This window comes from Oreochromis aureus, linkage group 15 (genome assembly GCF_013358895.1).
Source record: "Oreochromis aureus strain Israel breed Guangdong linkage group 15, ZZ_aureus, whole genome shotgun sequence".
In the NCBI taxonomy this organism is placed as follows: domain Eukaryota; kingdom Metazoa; phylum Chordata; class Actinopteri; order Cichliformes; family Cichlidae; genus Oreochromis; species Oreochromis aureus.
In genome coordinates, this window is record NC_052956.1 from 11071605 (window position 1) to 11094911 (window position 23307).

The window sequence follows — 23307 nt, forward strand, 5'->3', positions numbered from 1 at the left end:
CAAACAAAAAATTACATATTGGATCCTTAATGGTATCAAGGCATTTATGTACCAAACTGAATCCTCTGTCTTTAATCAGTGTTTTGTAACCGTAACTATTAAAGTTACCCGGTGAAGTGGATATATTACAAGAAGAGAGCCTTGATGCCTTTAAGTCATGATTTAATTACCTCTTTAGAGAAGCATGGCTTCCTTGACCTTGAATTACCATTTAGCCTTCCTATTCAGGCATGCTTGTTGGATCTATAACTGTGTTTATTAGGATGCATGCTATGACTGGGCTTGGTGCGTGTTTATGATTGAACGTGAATACAGATCCCTATCTGATGAGGTGAAACACAAACCCTGAGGAGTTTTGGAGAGGTAATACATCCAGCACAGTCATATTTACAAGAAAAAAAAGTCATATATACGTGAAGATATTCACCTGGAGTTTAAGACAGACAACAGAGGAATTAATCATAATGAGCTGTTTTATGTTGAGGCGCGCAGGAGCAAACCAGCCCTTGCTTGCTACGCATGAATAATGTCGACGGTGATAAAGGAACACCTTCATCAGGTTTAAGGCTAACTTTAAAGCAGAATCTACAACCATTCATCCATTTTATTCTGTTTATCCAAATTCAGGGTCATGGCCAGGGTCGGGGACCTAGACCGGTGTGGGGCCACTGAGGGCTGACAAGCTCGCAGTTAGAAATGTCACTACGAGAGACCTGACCTCCCTAAGTGAGCTCCACCTGACTCCACTCACTTATGTATGCATGATTCTGTTTAAACAAACTGAATAACCACAGAGAAAAAGAAGGAAAGAAAAGAAAAAAGAAAGAGGAGAAAAGCAAGTTAGCGGTGAGCGGAGGAGACAATCACCATTAAATAAAATGCTAAATAACTAAATGCGGCTAGCCTAGCCTTAACTGTGGAGGGCAGACAGTTGAATGACTTCTACTATCATCACGTTATTTCTTCTGTTTAGTTAGATCTTTAGCTAATTTAGCTAGCAGAGTAGCCTAGCATGTTATTTTTGTTGTTGTTGTTGTTGTTGGTGTTAGATTATTACACTGGTTGTATGAGCCCTCCTTTTGGAGGAAACTGGAGAGAACCCATGCCAACACTGGGAGAACATGCAAACTCCACACAGGAAGACCCCAGTCTTGATTCAAGGCCAGGACTTGAGGTGACTGTCCTAACCACCACAGAACCATGAGCATGCCTATCTAGAGCCTCAGTGGCCTATTCTTTATCTCTTACCTCTCTGTGTCCAAAGTCATTAAGTATGGTGGCTAGTTTCTTCGTGCTGGCATACTGACGCTGGGCAACAACGGCCGGGCTGGGATCCCTCCAATCTACAGAAAGACGATGGAGCCACATTTCAGCTTGTTGCAGGTGAGGCTGCTTAAGGCTGGGATCAAAACAGTGGACTTCACAGCCTGATCGGGCGAGAGAACTTTCCAGGGACCGGTCATCCATTCCTAACCTAGAAATCACACAAAAATACAGAGAGGATGAATATGTGAGAGTCAGCTCCATTTACATGAATACATATTTCATCATCCTGACTTCATTTGTATGAAATGTTCCAATGACGAGATGAAGAGATTCTTCACGGGACACATGAAAACTAGGTGGTAAGAGTGGCCCAAATTATGATATTTTGACAAAGTTATATGGCAACTAGCTATTTCATTTCATACAATCTCACCCCATGTGCACATTTTTAAGGAAGTCAAAGTGTGGTACAGGAACAGACAGTCAGGTAGGAAAACGCAGGTATTAAAAACTTTCTAAAAATAGCCATCGTTAGAGAAGGATGTTTGCATGAATGCAGCTGTATAACTTCAATGCGTGTTTATCTCATGCTGGGTTGGATTTCATTAGAAATTGGTTGTCAACTATAAAACCATCGTCTTTATTGTTGCTCCATCATTTGATAGGGCCAAGTGCTTATGAGAACAACGCAGGGTGAAGCCCTTCTGTTGTATTCCAGTGATCTAAAACTTTAAAAATGTTCTCTGAGGCGCCGCTAAAGAGAAAACATTTGATCAAAGACCCAAAGATCGGTTTTGTGACATGAAACAACACCTTAGCCGGTCGTTACACATGTCAAATGCAACAGAGCGAGTAAAACTGATAAAAGGATACAGACAAGATAACACCACGGCGTCACTGTGATCTTACTTGGCCTCCGAGCCAGAAAAGAATCAATAATTCAAACAAAGGGAATAAAGATTTTAGCCAGGAGATACTTGACGCTTGTGTTTCTCTCTTATGTCTCCTTTGTTTCATGTTTCTCTCCTTTGCTCTCCACCTCCACATCTCTTTTCCTACAAGTGGCCTGCTTCTCTATTTTAAAATGTGTAAATCTAAGCAGACAGACACGTTCCCTCGTGTCTCTGTCTCTTTCATGCCATCTCTCCCTTCTCCCCTCACTTTCTCACTAACCTCTCTCACTGCTGTTCACTGTTTATTCCACCCCTCCCTTCTCTAATTCCACAATTTTCTCCTTTTCTTCGTGTCTCTGTCTCTGCGTCTGCATTCCCCTGTGTCTTGTTTGCGCGGCGGCTGTATTCTGTTATCGTGGCAAAGGGAGTAGATTTCACAGTACGCGACTTTTACAGATGAGGCACCGGGTCCCAAAATGCATCCCGCTGGTGGGAAGATGAGAAATGAGCAATATGTGAGGGATTGAGATGCAACTAGATGTCTCTTTTTAGAGCACTAAATATTTCATTGAGAGTTTCTCATTCTCTGGTGAGGTTTTGGTGAGTGGCTGAGAATCAGTGCAGCGACACTACGGGGATTACTCATGAGGTGGCAGGAGCAAAAGGGGGAAGTCACAGTGCGTCACATGCCCTTCAGAATAACAATGCTCATAAAGGAGGGTCTCTACTAGGTCTCTCATGAGAGCAGGAGGGGTAACATGATGGATGAATGGCTACATAAATTTGCGTGCTCTAGAAAGAAATTTACTTCGTACACATTCTTTATAGAGGCTGTAAGGAGACTGCTGTTGATGTAACCAGATGTGAAGATCCGTGAGTGTTTAGATTCTTGTCACAAACTCCCAGAGTTTGCACTGTAAATGTAATAAAGAGCTATGAATCCACCTGACCCATTATGTCAGCAGGTTGTCTGGGTGTGGTGAAGTCTGGAGGTGGGGCTGATTAACAAACCCTTGGCGGGTTGAGAAACTGTCTCAGTTTGTGTCAGTTTTTTGTCATTCTGAGAGTCGCTGTCTGTCTCTCACTTTAAATTTCACACTTGGACAAGATACAAGGGAACATGGTGGCAAAAAACCATAACCACTGGCATGGCTTTGCCTCGGGCACAGGTATAGCAGTTCGAACTCTGGCTCCACTATCCTCGGACAAGATACTGAACCCCAAGTTACTTCCGACATATTCATCGGGGTGTGATTGTTATATTGATTTCACTTAGGCAAAAAAACAAGTTGGATGTGTATTGTTTCTTTGAGGGCCCACATAGAGAAGAAAGGGGCTATATACCAGTCAATTTAGAGTTACTAGGAAACCTGAAGGCCAAACTGAAAATATAATCAAGAAGATAACGACATGAAAATAGTAAAACTACAAAACACCATAAGGACAGGAATCTTAATGGACTAGAAATAAAGCAATAAGAAATAAAACCCATTGCAGTCCAAATACTAATAGAAAACCTCAGAGCTAAGGAACAAAACCCAATTTTATGACAATATCTGTCTCCACAGGATATGAATAAACATGTCCTTTAAATGTGAAAAGGTTTTTTTGTTTGTTTGTTTGTTTTTTCACCCTCATGTCCTTTAGCCTGTGTTGATGTTCTAAAGTTGTTGCGTGTCATTCATTCTACAGGTAGCTTGTCAAGTTTGGACCAATTTCATTGAACAGAAATCTTTTCTGCCCTTCATGTGCAAATCCGACATGACTTCACAGTTCTGTCTCCTTGAATGTTGCTTAAGACTAAAAATGAGACAGTATGATCTGAGCGAACATTTTCAATATTATCTGTGAGCTTAAAGAAGAATGTTGCCCCTCCAAAGTTTTACCTGGGAAATAGAAAATGTGTAACTGTAACTTTTCAGCATGTAACAAGAAATCGACAGGTGTAAATAATTAAATTAACAGTGCTGTTGCTGCTTCAATTTCAGGGTTAAGGTTTCAGGCTCACTGTCACACTAATGGATTACTGATCGCCGATGTCATTAAAAACATTAAAAACCCATGTAGCTGAAAAATTAAGCCAGAGTGACAGTACCAAAAACTACAGTTTGTCCAGTGGTCACTTGACTAATGTTTAAATGCCAAACTTTACAGCAGAAATCTTCTTAATCAGAAGTAAACATCTTGACAGCCTCATTAAAAAAAGGTCCCTACAGGCTAATTTAACCATTTTTTGCAACACTGTTCATGTTAAGCTTGTTTTTTTAAAATTTAGATTATTATCAGGCTATTGTGACTGATGGGTTGCTGCCAACACAGGAAGAAACGTCTAATAGACGTCTGCAAATACACTGATTTGGAAATCTCAATTAGCCTTTTTTAATAAGCCTGTGCTACAGTTTTGATGAGTGAAATATATGTGAGTATATGTGTTGTGTATATATTTAGCACTGAATTTCTTAGCACTATCTCTTAAAACCCTGTCAGGTTGCCAGTCTGTTGCAGGGCTTACACTGATTTAGTTCATACTAAAGCCATCACTCATAGAATAATGCTTGGTTAACTTCCTAAAAATCACTAAACAGCAGTTACTCTGGGAAGAACAATAGGTAATGGTGATGAGATGGCTGATTACCATATTTTCTTAATTTTGCCCAGAAGGGGAGCCAAAGGAAACAAAGCATGAGAAGCCAGAGCCACCGTTGCTACTAGCTGTACTATAAGTATTAATGCTGTTATCCACTAGCAGCATCTCACATGCCCACATTTATGTTAAAAGTCAAGTCACTTTATTTATGTAGCGTATTAAAAATGCTGGACCTCAATATCCGATCTCAAGTTCTTTCCACCGGAGGCAGATGGACTAATTATACAAATACTGAAGAATACACGGAAGACAAAGAATACAAGTTTAAACAAAGCCTGCTTTAATTTGAGCAGAATGTGGGCTGTTTTTACAGCAGTGGAAAAGGTGGATAATTGGTCTTTCATGTGGAAAAACATCCTGCGTCCCCCCCTATACACCAACATGTGACAGACCAATCAGTGAACAGCTGCTCATCCTGCCCAGGCACAGCCATCCCCGGCTCGTTGCACATCATGCAAATGAGATGTATCAGCTGCACACGTTCAGCAAAACACACGAAAGTGTACATACATAATGTGCTGAGTTCAAAGGCACGTACAGAGGCGTACTAAAAGCATTTGGCTTTTCTATTAAATCCTGTTTAATCTTCTGCAGTTGACTACAGTTGAGGGCTTTGCAAGTCAGAGAAGCTCTCCTGAGAGTAGGATGCTCAACATACCTGGCAAAGAGTCAAGAGTATGACCAAGAAGTGTGTGTGAGAACATGTGTATGTGTATGCACGTGCGTGTGTGTGTGTGTAATGAATGTAGGTCAGATAGGGGACATGGGGAGGAACTTCAGGGAGCAGTTTGCACGCTGACTTGATTAACTCTCACCGAGAAGTTTTAGGAAATTTCTTTTGTTACTCGGGAAGTTTCTTTTTTTTTTTTTTTTAAGAATTTAATTTCTTTTTGGGACTCGCTTTTATTGCATTCGACAGAGTTGAGTTGACGTAGTGTAAACTGAATTAATTCCAGAGGTATTAAGTGATCAGTTAGATAGGAAGAGATAGCCAAGTAGCTTTCATTGAGTTGAAAAATTAGATCTGAGTCACATTTTCCAAGCCGATATTCAAGCCAAATATTAAAATGTTTGCATCAATCTCTGAGATGTTTGATAAAACTCATTTCACTTTTAGTGCGTGTCCATGTAGCTTGTCTGCACAGAGTGCCGTTGCAGTCAGCCAGAGGATATCAGATATGTGTTTTTCTCCTGTCTATTTGGCCTCTGACACCCTTTTAACCTCCCCGCCCCTCCTGCCACTCTCCCACACCTATCTGCGCCTCGCTTGCCTTGATGCCAGCACACCTGTGCTGTCTCTCAACGGTCAAACTAATAAGCCTTCTCTCCCAGCAGAAAAATCCCTTCAACTATTGCTGCACCTCAGCATTGGCCGAGCAGACTTAGACTGAGCCGATCCATGGCACAAAGCCGGCTAGGAGTGAATGACAGCCTGGTCTTAAGGAGGTCAAACACCTTGGTGGTCTGGCTGACTGAAGTCAGGGTTACATGCCAATCCAGGAACCAAAGGTGGAATAGTTATGACGTGTGAAGTTTAACAAAAGACAACAAATTAAAGGAAAATGTGCAGAGTGAAAATGTAACAGCAATGTAGCTGCCACCTGGCTGAAAAAATGTAAGAAGAAAGACATAAAGACAGTTTCAAAATAAAATCATACTCAGTGTACAATTAGTCGCCGAGAACATGAAAAGATGAGGCTTACATGGAAGGTGGAGAAAGACATGCACTTCATTTATCGTGTGTGAAAATAGACCTTGAATATATTTTTATGATACAGAATAAACTTTACTATAAAGTTTACTGACAGCTGTGGCAATTTTGATTACCAGCAGATATCTCACAGCCTGTCACAGAACCAGATGTTCTGAATAATTGTTTCATCTGCAGATAATTCAGTCACTGTTTGTTTCCGTGTAAGCGACTACAGTTGACTTCATTCACTATATATTGGACAATTCCTTGTTAAGGGAACACACATTTAGCAAAAACAAAATTACGTGTGAGTGTCTAACAAACAATACTCACCCAAAAGAGTACACCCTGCAGTGTCTGCTCTCTATCCTGCGGATCAGGTTATAATTGGGATCCAGGCACACAGCCCATGCCCCAGTGGACCCTTCCTGGTCTGCTTTCTTGCCTCGAAGTGATGCACATGACACCTGGACAAACATAAATGTAAACACAAAGCAGGACATATTAACAGCCATTTTTCCAGGAACACGAGCAGAACTTATTGTCAAGACAGCCATGTTATCTGACACAGTGGGAGTCCTGCATTGCAAATATAAATGGAACAAGAAATGAATGACAGAGCAACAGAACCACATGGACTCAGTTTGCAAAGCAAAAATAAGTGTCTGTGTCTGTACGCTGGGCATTCAAGACCACCTGCGCTGTTTGGATATTGATGTCCAAGTCTGTTCACTGCACTGGTCACTGAATGGGAAAGTGAACTAGTCATTAACTGGGCAGGGGGTTGTGGTGAGATAAATCTTCTGAGAAGTGAAAATTTCATGTGTAAGAGCGCATTACTCTTCAACAGCATTACTCCAACCAAACTGTTGTACAATAAATGGAGTCCTAGGGATTTCAAGCAAACACAAGTCAAATGTGGCAGCATAGTTGACACTCTGATATATCCTGATTTCTTTAGGTGAGTTCTACAACTCAGACTCAGACATGATGCACAGCTGGTGCTGATGCAGTGCCAAGTGTCACTGGGTTGGCAGAAAGACACTAAAAAAAGGGGACTTTAAATCCTTCATTTATGATTAAGATTGTACTTTTCCCCCCTTTAATTCACAAAATTTGTTGGATTTAAAACACAGTATCCTTTTACCTGCTTCCATATAAAAGTCTAATCTTTGGATCCTGCCATATCTTTAACAAAAATATTTATTCAGTACTGTACAATAACATTAGTATATTGTTCTAAAATGTTGTGGATTATATTTTTCAACCTTAAAAATACAGCTTTCATAATCAACTTCAACCAAAACTCCAAGGACTGATGCCGAGATTAACTTTGCAAGGGAAGAAACAATATTGGCTCAGACATCATGATCGTGAGCACAAATGTCTGGCTTCACTGTACACCATTCAAGTACGTAGTAGCATGTTCGCAGCTACACTTTGTTTTACTGCATCTTAAGCCACAGTCATACAGGGCTAGAGAGTTGCTACCACTTGCTAGGTAAAATCATTTGCAATGACGTATACAGTGGTGCACTGAAAACCTCCATGCAGTTGCTTTGGTTGCTAGCAGATTGCCACTTATAAAGATGCTGATTTGTCTGCAAACTACCCTCTCCATGGCAGTAAACTGTGTGCAGAGAGAACATTTTGTCAAGAGAATATTTGCCTTCAAAAGTGAAAGTTGCGCCTTTTTAAATGTCTTAGTTGCACCAGCAAGGGGCAACTCTTAATTTGAAAGCAAAGCAAGCATTTCCGGATTGCGTCACTTTTGACTAACGCTTAGTGAGTGGTTGGCAGACAAGTTACCATTTACTGTGCAAACTACAGGTGACTTCAGCAATTTGCTAGCAAACAAAGCCACAAGGAGGTTTTTAGCATCCTCTTTGCGACTAATTTCACCCACCAACAGCCAGCAACCACTCACCATCTAGTCGGGGAGTGCATATTTTTTCCTAGTGATCGGAAGTTGCCTGGGGATTTCTGACTAGTCTTTAAAAAAAGCCAAAATCTCCTTTAGCAAGAGACCAAAGCTTATATTATTCCCAATAAAAGGCCTCCACCTTGTACAGCAGCTTCCACAAACTTCCAGTCTAAAAAGAGAGCCCAATGTGAAAGTATGCTGATTACCATTACATATCCTCTGGTTGCAAAATGAAATCTGATTGTTTAGAACTCTGTATTGAAATGAGCTTTTATCTCCCCTGATTGATAAAATCAAATTGCTTTATGAGCATGCAGCTTTCTTTGCTTTCCTAATCAATCTCCCATTTGCTATAATGCCTGCTTTCCAAACACAACACATTTAAAACACTCAGCCTAAATTTTCAAAATGGCACTTTGAATACTAGTAGGTGACGGCTATATCCATCTTTCATTTACAGTCAATGGTATGGGTGAATGAGAAATGCTTTCTAGAACCTAACTCAGGTAAAAAGACACTGATGGCAGACGTTTTGCAGCCAAGTGAATGTGTAAGAAGAAAAGTACTATGTCCCAACCTCTTATAAATCCACTCTTATAAGTTCCAACCTCTTATAAATCCACTTATTGTTCCTAAAATAGAGGAAATTTACATTTGAAACTGTTCATTAGCCGTGTTTACATTGCCAGCCTTCCCTTTTTTGGCAAGCTGGATTTGTACGGTTTCAAAAGAACCTTAGGCGTAGTTTCTTACTGTGGCTTTTGTATAAATCGCCCATTTTAATGAGATCATTCTGTGACAGGTCACGCAGAAAGGAACCAACTGAATCGCTGAAGTGCAGTGTCACCATCTGACAAAGGACAAAAGTCGCCCGATGTGTCTTTGTTGCTCTCTATTTAAACCAATTCTTACATTTTGAACATTCTCCACAATGTCCGTCATCGTTAATGCGTTCGAGTTGAAAGCGTTTATCTGCATACAATGCACTGTGGGAAATGAAATGCAAAATCACTCTTGATTATTTTGCCACTTCACATCTAAAGACATATCAGTTGCCTTGAGCTGCTGAGAGCTGAACAATGCTACAAAGAATACTGAGCTGTAAAACTCGAGAACATTCACTGAGCGTGAATGAGAAGTTCATTCTTATTGTTGATAAGCTAATCAGAAATTGATCCCACGCTCCTGCTGCACTATTATTTCACACTATTGTTATTATTAATATTTTTATATAGACTTACTCTTATCTGTGCATGAACACGTGAAAGCTGCTGACTGGTATTGATTGGACAGTTGTGTCGCAGGCCATCTCTCTTAGTAACAGTTCCACCAGGCACTGTGTCAGTCAGCATTACAGCAGAGGATGCTGCTATCCCCACACCAGCTCCCTCCACCCTCGCCTGTCACTGTCAATGACAGACAGTTCCCTTCCACAGCTCCTCACAAACACACACTTGTACACACATGCTCACGGAATCTCTTTCTCTCTGTTCCTGTCCTTGTCCCTTCCTTCCTCATACACAAATACCCACAAGTGCCTGAACACACACACACGCACATCCCAGCACTAATTCATTATGAACTAAATTTCTGCTTTGTGAAAGACAGACTGAGTGATGCTTAGTCATTTGGAGATTGGTACTCTGTGTTCTGGCTATGTTGTGTGAGGGATAAAGATAAGATGCTGATTTGTCTCCAAGCCAATTTACTGCAATAAAAAAACACACACACAAACTACATGAGTTCAAAGAATGCCAGTTTCTGTTTTGGAAAACGAAAATGAAATCATGTCTTTGAATTACCTCCATCATAGGGACAAAGATTTTCCAACCTTCCAACCAGAATTCCAACCTTTCTCAGTTCCTTTTTATATTTTTCCTTTTTTCCTTCTTCTTCTTATTATGATGCAAAACATCTTCATTGATTTGTAGTAATTAATACTGATACAGTTCAAGGAGCAAACCACAACAACTCATTGATTAGATCTGAATAGAGGGGCTGTGAGCTCCATCTGTATAGTAATCAATGGAGTAATGAATTAGTTGCCTACTGTCAGGGCAAGAAAAATGTTTTGGCTATGCTGAATGTGAAAGACATGCCAGTGCAGCTCAATCATGGGCTAAGAGATGCAGTCTTGTTCTTTAAAAAAGCAGCCAAAGGTATGTGTCTCATGGCTTAACTACTTTATTTATTTTTGCCTCAAACTCTAGTCTTAGAGTTGCGTTTAGTGTCTGGTTAATTTTTGCTTTGAGGACAGAAAATGTGATTAAAAGTTAAAGATGATTAATTCCCTAATCGATGGTGCTTGCACTGCATCATTAAGCACAGGCAATATCGCAAATAAGAAATAAATAGTAAATATAAAGTACACTATGTCACAGTAATAATTGAATAGGGTTTTAATACTAGACATCAGGAAGGTGTAGGCAAGCTATATATAAAGCATCGGGAGTAAAAGTACTTATTCTCGATTTAAATATTTCCCTTAAGAGTTAAAAGGATCAATATGCATCATAGTCTATTAAAAATCATATGTTTGCATCGTGGCTGTCCTGTGATGACCAGATATCTAAAAATAATATTAAAAAATGCTTTTAATGAGCTCAGAAAACAGACCTAGACCTCAATTAAAAAAATGATATTAGAAGATATTCATAAAAACAAAAAGAACCAACAGGGGGTCGATCGGGTTATCTACTAATCAGAAGGTTGGTGGTTTGATCCCTGGCTGCTCCAGTAAGCATGCCAAATATCTCCGGGCAAGATACTAACCCAAAGTTGCTCTCCAATGCATCCATCAGTGTATGCATGTGTGTGAACGTTAAATAAAAAGCACTTGTATAGAAACAGCATAGAAAACAGTGCTTGTATAAAGTGCTTTGAGTGCTCAGGTAGAGTAGTAAAGCACTATATAAGAACCAGTCCATTTACACTTTACTTAATCTGTCAGTGGTTTTAATGTTGGCATTTTAAATGAATTCTAATCAAAAATAAATTTAGGTAGCGAATGAAATTTTAAAAAATTCTCACTTGCGGAGTTGTGATGTAGCTGAGGAACCTTTTAGCTTCATCCTCCAGTGACTGACTCTCACTGGCCCAGGGCTCCAGGTCTATATGCCACCGTGGAGTCTGAATAGGGGAACATACGCATATACATGAACACTTACAATGAAAATAATATGAAAATGAGCAACTCACTAACATCAAAGTAGGCCACTCACAAGAAATCCAGTGCAAGGACAACAATAAAGGGAGCTTTATTCTTTCAGGTATTATAACCCTCTTGTGTATAGCCACTGATAGAACTAGGTCACAGTGTGCTCTGAGGAAAATTCCCCCCCCCCACACATGTGTTAGCGACAAACTGCTAAAGTTCATTTCTGTTGTTATTTTAGTAAAATGGGGACTGCTAGCCTATGTACTCACGTGTATGCTTTGCTGGAAGGTATGGATTGAGCTTTGTTTGAAAGAAGAAGAATAAGATCTTAGACCTCTTCATCAGGGGGCTTTAGCAGCTTTAGCTCTGTGCTGCATTCCTGAAACGTGGCAGAACCTTGCTTTAAAGCCTGCTTCACTGCTACAGGAATGCGCCTGTTTGTGATTAGAGGAGAGATGAAGAGTAGGCAGTACAGAGGGCGATAGAGACAGCGCTGTGATGATGTATTCGTTGCTTGTACAATCATTTCTTGGGTCAAACACCACAGCCAAGTGTTCATTAGCAGCCCTGGAATAAATTATCTGCTGTGGTTTGATGAGAGTGCACGTCCCTGCCTAGGGCGCTCCTGTGTATGGGCACTGCAGTTTATTTCATAATTTCCCATAGCTGTGCAAATTAGATTTGGCTGGCTTTACTGACAAGATCGTGTTTAGGTTTGTTGCTGATGACACATGTGGCATGGTTCTCTCATGGTTAACACAGGCTCAACGCAGAGCACTATAAGTAAGACATTAGACACTTTCACTAACTGCTCTTTCTTTTAATCTTCATTGCACATGTACACACACTAGAGCTTATATGTATATTTAAAAAAATTATACTTGAGTCTATAAAGTGCACACTTTGCTGGACTTTTTATGGTTCTGTACGTAACCTCACACCACTCTGCTAATACATTATCTGACAACACCATATGTGTTATTTTCTTCTCCACTGAGGCAGATCCTGGACCTGCCAACACACAAAAAATCTGCTTTTGCTTTAATGGCTGCAGAGCTTGATCCACACGACACTATTCAGTGTTTGGCATTCAGCCTTCAATCGATTTACAGAGTGTCAAAACATCCGAATGCTTGCCTTGCCTCAACCCATCCGTTCTTTTCTCTGCTTCCTTTTATACCATAGCTTCTGTTTTCTTTTTTCTTTCTCGGTCTTCTAATATCCTGTTGCTCTTTTCATTGCCTGTTTTTTCTTTCTTCTAACATCCTGCGTCTCCATTGATTGTTTACTCCCTCTTTCTGTTGGTCTCTATCACTGACCTCAGCTTCGTAGTTAAAAAGGCACTCAGCACCCACAGACACTCACCCACTTTTTTAGGTACCCCTGTTCATACGCTTGTTAACACGAACCGAGCATCAGAATGGGGAAGAAAGGTGATTTAAGTGACTTTGAATGTGGCGTGGTTGTTGGTGTCACACATGCTGGTCTAAATATCTACTGGAAGGTTTGTACACAACGATTTCTACGTTTTACAAAGAATGGTCCAAAAATGAGAAATGACCAACAGTTCTCAGTGCAAAAATGCCTTGTTGCCAGAGGTGAATAGCTAGACTCCTTTGAGCTGATAAGAAAGTGACCACTTGTTACAAACAGTGCACATGACATTAAACCTTGAAGGTAACTGGCTACTGTAGCAGAAGACCACACTGGGTCACACTTTTATCAGCTAAGAACAGGAAGTTACGGCTAAAGTTTGCTTTGCCTTTCCAAAATTGCACAAAAGAAGATTAGAAAAATGTTGCCTGGACGAGTCTCAATTTCTGATGCAATATTTGGATCAGAAATTGGTGTAAACAACATGAAAGCATGGATCCATCCACATTTGTATTAAAGGTTCAGGCTGGTGATGTATGTGTGTAATGGCTCATTAGTACAAGTTAAGCATTTATGAAATGCCATGTCCTACCTGAGTATTAATGCTGAAAATGTCCATCTCTAATACATGTTTATATAAAGAAAAATGCGATAACAGACACTGAAAACAGAACAGGTTTTGTTTTTAAAATCTGTCAGTGTATCAAGCACAGAAGAGATCATTATCTGACAAATATGCATGCGCATTATGAGATAATTTGATGGCTATAGTGGCAGCTATGAGTGATGGGTTGAAGATTTGAAAAGTCAAGGTAAGAAGTCAAATTGGCATTAAACCCATGGTAAAGCATATGTCTGAAGGGTCTTGAACATAAACTAGTTTATTGGTATATTCATATGATATTTACCTGTGGACAAAACATCTCCATTGGAAATATGCAGCTTATCAACAAAAAGAGCTCAATTCAATAAATTTAAAGCTATTTAAGCATAAACCATCATCATTAATGTACAGCAGGGCTGCACAAATTCTGTGTTTATTTAATATCAGATCATTGTAGTGTCTTTCTTTTGATTTTTAACTCGTGGAGTATTTGTTGTTTAGATTCCGCCATATAATTTTAATTCAGGCCATACAGAAAAAATCTCTCTGGCAAAGCCCCCAGCCTGACAAACAGCCCCTGACAAAAAGAAGAAAATAAAATGCCACTTCTAATCAACATTGTTCCTAAACTGCAGTATTGAAGCCAGGAGGGTTTTACAGAGACAGAAAGACCGCATTTGAAGTACATTTACACGTGTACAAATAACATCTACCTTTCTGCATCCTGGGGACTCCCAGAGCTCTTTGTCTGTGAGCTGCCCTTTTCATCTCCTTACCCGGTCCTCCCTGAACAACTCAGCTGTCAGGCCCCATACATCACCCTGGTACAGGTTGGGACTGGGGTACTGATCAGAGGGCAGATATCTGGGACAATGAACTCTCTGGGAGGTTGCAGTATGTGCTGTAAGCTGCGGTTGAATAGGAATGGAAGAGGAAAAGGACAATGGAAGGTTCCAAAGCGCTCACACAAGCACGAGTGATCCAGCACTTTACAGCAGAGAAGAAATGGAAATATTTGGAAGCATTTGCCAAGGGAGGAGGTGTCTGTCAAAGGTTTTATGGCTACTTTGAGGCTTTATGGCAGTGCTGGACTGGAATTGCCAGCCTGACTTGTACAGTGCAAGTTTAAATCTAGTGTGTTTATACTTCCCTCAAAAGTTAAAATGATTTTTGCCTTAATGAGAAATTAAAATAAATTCAATCTTTAAGCAACAAGCTTAAAGTGCAAAATAGAGACTATGTGTTTGTGCAGGTTCTACACTGTGCATACCTATCAGGATTTTTTTTTTTCCAACTGCTGATTATTGCTGAGCAGTGATGCGATTAGTGCTAAACTATGTGTTCAGTCAAGCAACAACAAGTCATCAGCACCTAAGGTAGACAGAGAGAACATCACTCATCAGCTGTGCAGCCTTAATCCTGTGAAATTAGACATAATTCTGGCCTCAGCAAGAGATTTTAAGGTTGTTGCCTGTACATGAACGACACGGTCAGTGGAAATGAATTAAATAGGGGGTTCGTTAAACTACAAAAACAAATGTACATGAAACATTATAACATGAAAAGCATGTCTGTTGAGGAAATCAGCAGCCGAAATACAATTACAGCGTCCGATTAAGTGTGTGAACTGAGTGAGGTTGAAGCATCAGGTGAATTGGAAGTGCTGAAAACACTTAAAGATTCAGTTTTACCCTCGAGCACTGAAACGAGTGGAAATGTCTGCGTAAGTGTAAGTGATGAATTAAGGTTGAAGGGTGAGTTAGAGTGGAGGAGCTGAGAGAAATTAGTGTCAGTTCAAGTGTGTCAGCCAAACTTTGTCAGTGGAATGACAGCAGGAACTGTAAAGCTTTCCAGAGCCTTGCTGCGGAAAGTCTGAATTTAAAGAAAAAAAAAAGATTTCTCACAAAATATTTCAAAGTATGTGGCAGCTGAAATTAAAATCAAGAAGCATTTAAGACATTAAATAAAAATGATGAAAGAGACTGCTTGCTGATTTCGGTGTGAGAGCTCAGTTAAGTTGAAGTATCACTTCAATTAAAAATCCAATGAAATGGTGGAAGAAGTGCTGATATGTGCTTCAGTTTAAGCCTGGCGAGCCGCATGAAGCTGAAGCGCAAATGCTGAGACAAGCAGAAGTATCAGATCAGATTTAGCTAAACTTTAGCTGCTGACAGGAGATGAACATGCAGGTATGAAAAAATAATACGTATTGTTGATCTTTGAAGTTAGAACTAAAAATATATGCAGTACACATATTTTTATTTTTATCACCATAAAATGCCAAAAAATGTTCCAAGAAAATTCTACTTTTCCCTGGCAGGTAGGAAAACCAAACCCCTGGTATGGAAAAGAAGCTGCAGGAAGGGTTTGTGGTCACGGGAGTGGTGACTATGGAAAAAAATGATTTGAGTACAAAAGTAAAGACTGAGCTCTTTGGCAAAAAAAAATGAGCAGCGTTAATTTAAAAGAGCACCTTGCCTACTGATAACCAGGTGGGTGGGGAATACTTTACTTTAGGGTTTTTGGCAGTCATTGGCACAGATAGCAGGAAGACGGGATATCTTTAAATGTCAGCAAATTCTGGATGAAAATGTCATGCACTCAAATAATGAAACAGATCCGAGGCATACCCGAAACACCATCACTGGCAGCTTGTATTATGACTTAGAAAGGTGCTCAAATATCTGCACAAACTACAGTTAATGTTTACACTTTCCATGAAATAAAGATCTGAGGGGTTTTTGTATTTCCTTCTTCTTGCATTAACCCCCCGTCCACCAAAAACTAAAAAAAATAAAACTAAAAAATCAAACAAAGATGGAATTTGCCCTTCTCCACAGCCTGGGAGCTGGGTGTGTTATTGGATCTGTGCCTCTCAGCCTGGGAGAGAGGTGTGAGCAGCCAGGCCAAGCATGAATAATCCCTTGGGGAGAACAGGATGGATGGGTGAACAAGAGATGACTGGATAAAGCAAGAGAGGACTGTCTGCCAGAACAATGAAGGCGGTAAAAAAAGAATGGAGAGGTGGGAGGTAAGGAACATTGGGTGGAGCTGACGACAAACACACAAATTGTGGAAAAAGAAATGAGAAAAAAAGGATGAGTTAGACATTTTTTTTAAAAAAATTGCCTTTACAACAAGAATGAATTAAGTCTGTGTATGAAGCGATCGCTGACAGTGTGGTCAGAGTGTCTGAGAGGACACGGCACAATCACCGCTTGAATAAACAAATTCTCATTAGTGTATCAAATGTCATGCAGGACCAAGCCACAGGTGAGTTGGGTCTGCCTATTTCAAAAACATAAGGTGTCAGAGTGAATGCTGCCAAGTCACTCCTATCCACTGGTAGAGTGCCAGGGTGGCTGAGTGTCAGACCTGCTGCTCATTTTAAGCAATTGCTCTCATCAGAGTCCAGACACTTCAGAAAAATACCACCAGGCTGTACAGTTAGGAGGTCAAAGCTTTTAGTTCAACAGCATGTGGAATGTTTTTTAACACTATGAACTGTCCTAAAGTTCAAAAAATGGTCTTTGACGAGGTGTATTTTCCTGACAGCTTGGACGAAAACCCAACAGTATCCAATGGCAAGCGAAGGTCAAGACATGAAACGGGCAAGTGGGCAGACAGAGAAGCTGCGGTTTAATGAAGCAGCTGGTGGCTGATTCACATTAACCTCCCTCTGTTTCTGAGTGGGTGGTGAACCCAGGTGCGAGATCATATCAGAGATTTATGTCCCACAGGGTTGTGCTAATGTGGTTCAGGGAAAATGCAGAAAGATTCTGATTTTTAATGGTGTTGTAAATACTGGCGCAATGCAACATTTATCACACGACGAGGCTTGATTTCTTTTAAATTAAAATCTGTAACTACTATGAAGCCTATGACTGAAGACCAACAAATCTACATAGTACATACATGACTTCAGTGGCAGATGGGGACATTTCTGAGAGTTATTGTGCTGTGAAAAATAGTTTCCCCTTTCGGATTTCTTAGGGGTTTTTTGCACATTTGTGACACTTACATGTTTTAGTTAATAAAACAAATATTAATTTTACGCAAAGACAAATCCAAACCCAAGTAAATACAGTTTTTTGATGATGAAAAGTTATCCAACCATACCGGTCCCTATGTGAAAAAGGGCTAAACCTCGTAATGGTACACTCACTTTTCGTTTTTACACCAGATGTAAAGAGTTTAACTTTTATCTCGTCAGTTCATAGACTATTTTCTTGCTGATCATCAAGATGTTTTGGGTTTTTCTAAATGACCCCTTATGTTCTCTTTAGTCAGCTGTTTTCACCATGGAACTTTCCCATAGACTCTATTTATAGACAGTCTCTTTCTTATTGTTAAATAATGAACACTGAGCTTAACTGACATAACCGAGGCCTGCACTTGTCTCGGTTAAGCTTGTATAGAAAGTAAAATATGTACATTAGTAGATCCCACATGGTGATTTTAATTTGAGATACAATGAATTCTGATTCTACGGTCTTATGTACATTGCTGCTAATTGTAATGGTCGGATTCCATAGGTGTCCATGTATACTTAGGTTATTTAGAGCAGATGGACGGCCAAAATTATTATATTAAGAGCAAAATCAATCATCGATTTACAGAACTGATACTCTTTCAATACGACGTGACTGTTCTGAATGGTATATAGAGGATAATCTCAAAGAATGATCCTTACTAAGCTCTATCATTCTGACTAATCTAGGATATTGTGAGACTTGGATATAGACCATATACAGTCATCTCTACTTCCTGCAGTGTCATCTCTATTCCTCTGGCAGGCCCGGCTCATTGGCCAATCCCAGCTCACTGACAGCGTACAGTGAGAGACAGGGAGGGTATAACAGAATTAAAGTGGAGGATTACACTGATCTTTTTTAATAAAGGCAGTAATCTCAGAAGACTTGAGCCTTCATCTCGAAGGCAGAGGAAGGCTGCAGAGGAGTGGAGGGATACACGAGGAGGAGGAGGGCTGAAGCAAAGCATACGGATGAATGACGAAGAGAAAGCAAATCGGAGGTTGAGGCACAGACGGTGAGGAGGGAACGTGAAGATCGTCTTCGTATCTACGCTGTTTCTCATTTGCAGAAGTCTATGAAGCCACATCTGGAATGCATTTACTGTAAAAGAGAGACTGTAACGTATGAATCATGTGGGTGAGAAAGAGAGAAGCTCTAACTGGAATACAATGCACCCGGTCCCAGAAAACCTGTTTTGCTTGACTTTGAGGTTTTGCATTCATGCTCAACACAATGTGTTACATCACAGATATTGCTGCTGGCAGCAGAATTATCCGCCCCCGTGCTGTAGACCAAAGCTGGTCGAACACCAGCACATGTCCATTTTGACTCTGCATTTTGTCATCAATTGCATGGCAGGAGCATTTTGTGTCCGTCTAGTTTAAATCGAAACATATCTGCAAGCAGCACCCAAGTGTCTTTGTTGGATCCATGACTCTTTGCAGCCTTGAATTTCAGAAGGAGTAACATAGCAGGAGAATAAATGACAGAAATTGAACTTAATTAGTTATATAAAGCATCAGTTCACCAAGACATAAAAGAACAGGATAGTTTCCTTTAAGTGGCGAGGAACAAGGTTAGAAAACCTATCAAGAACTCGGTTGCGATTGCTGACCATTTTCAGCTCAATATTTGCAACACTGAATGGGAAAGGGGAAATCGAGGCACTCCACAACAAGAGCTTGTCGCTTTGCCATTAAAGCTCAATCTTTTTTAAAGCCACAGCGGCTGTTAGAGAAAGGAAATGCAGCGGTGTCTGACTTGGTTTGATAGATTCCTATCAGCCAATTGTGGTTTCCAGTTAACACTCAGCACATCCACCGGGCTAAGAAGCGGCTCTAGTCAGAACAGAAGCTGATCACTGTCCTCCCTGTTTCATGTACACACACAAGCGTGCATATTTGAGACCTGTGTGTGGTTTGTGCAGTCGTTTGGCTTGTCATGACACATGCTATTAACTTCTATAGAACCGGCTGTTGCCTTGGAAACGCCTTCCAGTCACATCATGGTAATTTTGCTCATGCATGCATTCATAAACACAACACAGGTATAGGTGCTCCCGTGGACTGAAATATTTCATATATAGCTATTTCGCATAATAGAAAAAAACAGAGTGACACTGCTGAAAATACCCCGTCTTCTGTCTGGATCGTGTTGTGTTTGAATTGGGCCCTCTTGGCCAGCATCTCAGGAGACAGATGGGGCCTCATTGTTTGCAGTTACAATCTCTTTGTGTGCGTGTCTGTGTGTGTGTGTGTGCGTGTGTGTGTGTGAGGCGATCTTCCTGGACAATATCCTAGATATGAGATTTATGTTTGATGTCTGGTTGGGAAGAGCAGAGGGAGCATGCTGAGCACCATATGACACTTTCTTCCTAAGATGGAGTTGGAAAAAAAACAAAACAAGGAGACTAAGACAGACACATGGAGGCAGCAGTTTCCACTATTGGCTCTTTCTCATTTTCTTTCTTCCTTTATTTATCTATTAGTCCGTTTGTGTCTTTTGTGTAAATAATTGCAGTATAGAAATGAAAAAAAGATGGCTATATCATATAGTAGTATACAAAAATCTTGAGCTACCCCTCATTTTGTCATCCTTTGTTATTAAAATACAAAATAGGTACAAAGATTTTTTGACATTAGCATGTGCAAACATACATGGAAATGTTGCATATGAGGAAAAAACAGAGTTTGAAAGTTAGCCAACGTTTCTTCTGTTCTATGTCAAATTGATCCCTCATTGCTTCAAGTATATAGAGGTTTGGGCTCTGAGGAGGGCAGTTCATGACTGATAGTGTGCCATTGTGTCTTTTTCTACCTGAATATAGTTTTACTTGAGTGGCAGTATGTTTGGGATCAATGTCATACAGAAAGGTGAAATTGTTTCCCTTTTTTAAGAATGGCTTGTTTACAGCCATCTACTGTTTGAAGAAGAGTAGATACTTCTGATCCTTTAGTTGATGTATCTTTCAGACCCTCTCTCAGGTTGGACAGGCTGGATTTTTTTCCTGTTTCTAAAGGACAGGACTTTCAGATATTTTTCATCTTCTCTAGTTTTTTAGGTCTGACACTTCCTCTTGTGTCCTTCACATGTGCAGTTTCCTCATTTTTTTTAAGGAGACACTGCACATAATGCTGAGATATTAAGATTTTTTGGCTAATAATGCTTTGGGAATCAGCTTGTTGGAGCAAATATAATATATTTGCCAAAATGTGTTATCCTTGGCATTTTTCATGGATTCGACTAAAGACATAAAAACAAATTTTGTTTCTGCAACAGGAATTCTCTTTTTAAGCAATAAAGTTTTTTCTTTGTCAAGTTGTCTGTTATGTCTAGACACAACAATTTTTGTGCTTGAATGGTTCATATATGTAAAATGGCTTAAGAAGCAAACAAAATTCCTCTGAAAATGGTCAGGTACAAGGACTGAAAATGAGTGAAAAAGCAGCCAATGACCAAAGAAAGCCTTTGAGACCTCCAGAAAGCCTGGAGAACTATTGCTCAGGGAGTCCACTTTACCGCTTACTCCTTGACAGCACTGTATAAAATGTGATTATACTTCAACAAGAGATTGACTGGTGTCTATAAAGATGAATTCTCCTGCATAGAACATGGGGTGGCTCAAGACTTTTGCACAGGACTGTAATTTTAACGATAATCCTTTTTGTGATATTAGTGTATAATTGGTTTTGTCCCTTTGTGTTTCCCATTCTCATTCTCATTTCACATTTGTTTGTCATTAACACGACTTTTATAGAGTGAAAGACTTTAAGGCAGAAACTTCCTTTCCAAACAGAGCACTTTTTTAAATGAGTCTCAAAGCAGCTGCATTCTCTTTAAATTATTGTTCTTGAGGTTCATTGGCCTTTTCTCTGCTGCTGAGTGGTGTCTGCTGTCTTTGTAACCAGATGCATATTAGCATGGTGCTACTGAAATTTCTGCTTCATTAACAAGCCCGAGGCTTTTTGCTGACACTCTAAGCACTGCTAGCTTGAAAGCTGAATTCACAAACTGTGTGTGCATGCATTCATAGATGGGCACTGAAGGTGAGCAGCAAAGATGGGAGTGAGGGTGTCCGGTTTCAGAGGTCAATGCACTTATTCATGACGGTTTGGATGGAGGCTGAGAACTTTCTGGAATGTTCCAGACAAGTCTGAAGGGAGTATTGTGCGATCAGGACATTGGACTCGAGATCCTGACACTGAACGCCCTCTGTCCTCCATTGGGTGTCTTTGTGTGATGGCAGCTAGCGCACAAAGCAGACTCACTGTAACATAAAGTGCACTGAGTGATTTGTGACTTTCCTCCAGCAACATGTGGTTTGAGGTTGGGTTTGTACAAAATAACACATTTAAAAGTTGAGAGTGAAAGCTCCCAGCTGTTATCTTAACAGTTTGACAAATAAAAAGAGTATTAATATAGCCTTGGCTGCACTAGGGCCATGTGCTCTCAGTTGTTTCTCATGGTTAAAAAAAAGTGCAGATAGCTTGCTCATGAAAGTAAAATAGTCATATTTCTATAAACTCTGAAGAAAATAGGTAATTGATTATCTGAAAGCTCTCTTTGTGCTCTCCCCGACATAACTTGGCACAACCCCATAGTAGCTTGTTTTCTTTTGGCTGGACTTGGATACTAATCTCATATTGAGAAAATAAAGCTACGTGCCTGTCTAGAGCTGTTTGTTTTTCTGGGGGATGGTCTACGCATAATCTGTGCTGCAATGTCACTGCAGCAATATGATCCAAAAGTTGAGAAAATCAAAGGTTTTGTATATCTAAACATATTTACACCCCTTTCTGTGATTTTTCTGCCTGCGGTTATTGCACACCTTCCTATGTAGCCTGCTTGTGAGGTGCTTGTGACTCTGCCGTAAAAGCGGATTATTCTGCTTGTGCTGTTCCCTAAGAAAGATCACTTAAATAAGGTCGGTTTTGCACTCAGTGTGGCAAATGCAAACCTAAAATGCCACAGCAGTGCGCTTGCAAGTTTCAATGAATTAACAACAAAATCTACATGCTTTCTGTAAAGTTTATAGTTTCCAGATGCATTTGTTTTGCATTTGACTTTATAAATATTTGACATTAGTTTCGTATTTTTCATCAATAAGACAAAGAAGAAGAAGAATGGGTTTCAAATTGTGAGTTTAGATTGATGAAAAACAATAAACATACAAAAAAATTATGATTAAATCTTTGCTTTGTAAAGTGACTAAGTGAAAATACTGTCTGCATAGCCTTTACTCAATACATTATTTATGCACAGTTCATCTGCAGAATTGCATGACAATTGCATTATTTTTTAAAAGTAATGCAGACTTGATGGTCACTTTGATGGAGTAGACTTTGATGTAATGCTGTAGGGTTTGTAGTAAATGTGCTAAAAACATAGGAAACCATTGGTTCTTTAAAGCTTCATAGACTGTGCATACTGAGGAGTTTCTCAGGCACTTTTATCTATATTTATATTTATTTCTGGCAGGTGTGTCGAATTAGCTAAAGTTTATATTGACATTTATGTCCTTTAAGTGACTGAAGACAAAAATAAAGCTCTCTTATTAAACATAAGAAAATGTACAGTGACTACTCAGCTCATGTGTTACAAATGTGTCATTATAAGATTATATACGTTTTTGTGGAGTTCATACAGAGATATAAATATTTTATCTGCAACATGCGGTGTTGCTAATGGATATGGAATTTTTAGCTTAAGACCAGG

The 23307-nt window shown here is 39.8% G+C and overlaps 1 protein-coding gene across 2 annotated transcripts in view; it reads right to left on the reverse strand.

The window, feature by feature from the left end:
• Positions 1-23307, reverse strand: part of mettl24 (methyltransferase like 24) — a 43124-nt gene that overhangs the window by 5964 nt on the left and 13853 nt on the right. The window contains exons 2-4 of one of the 2 annotated variants that reach the window (XM_031727629.2): positions 11454-11552; positions 6833-6966; positions 1249-1474 (exon numbers count right to left, since the gene is read on the reverse strand). In XM_031727629.2, coding sequence (XP_031583489.1) covers positions 1249-1474; positions 6833-6966; positions 11454-11552 — 459 coding nt within the window. The remainder of the gene's footprint in view (positions 1-1248; positions 1475-6832; positions 6967-11453; positions 11553-23307) is intronic. The other variant, XM_031727630.2, reaches the window with a different exon arrangement.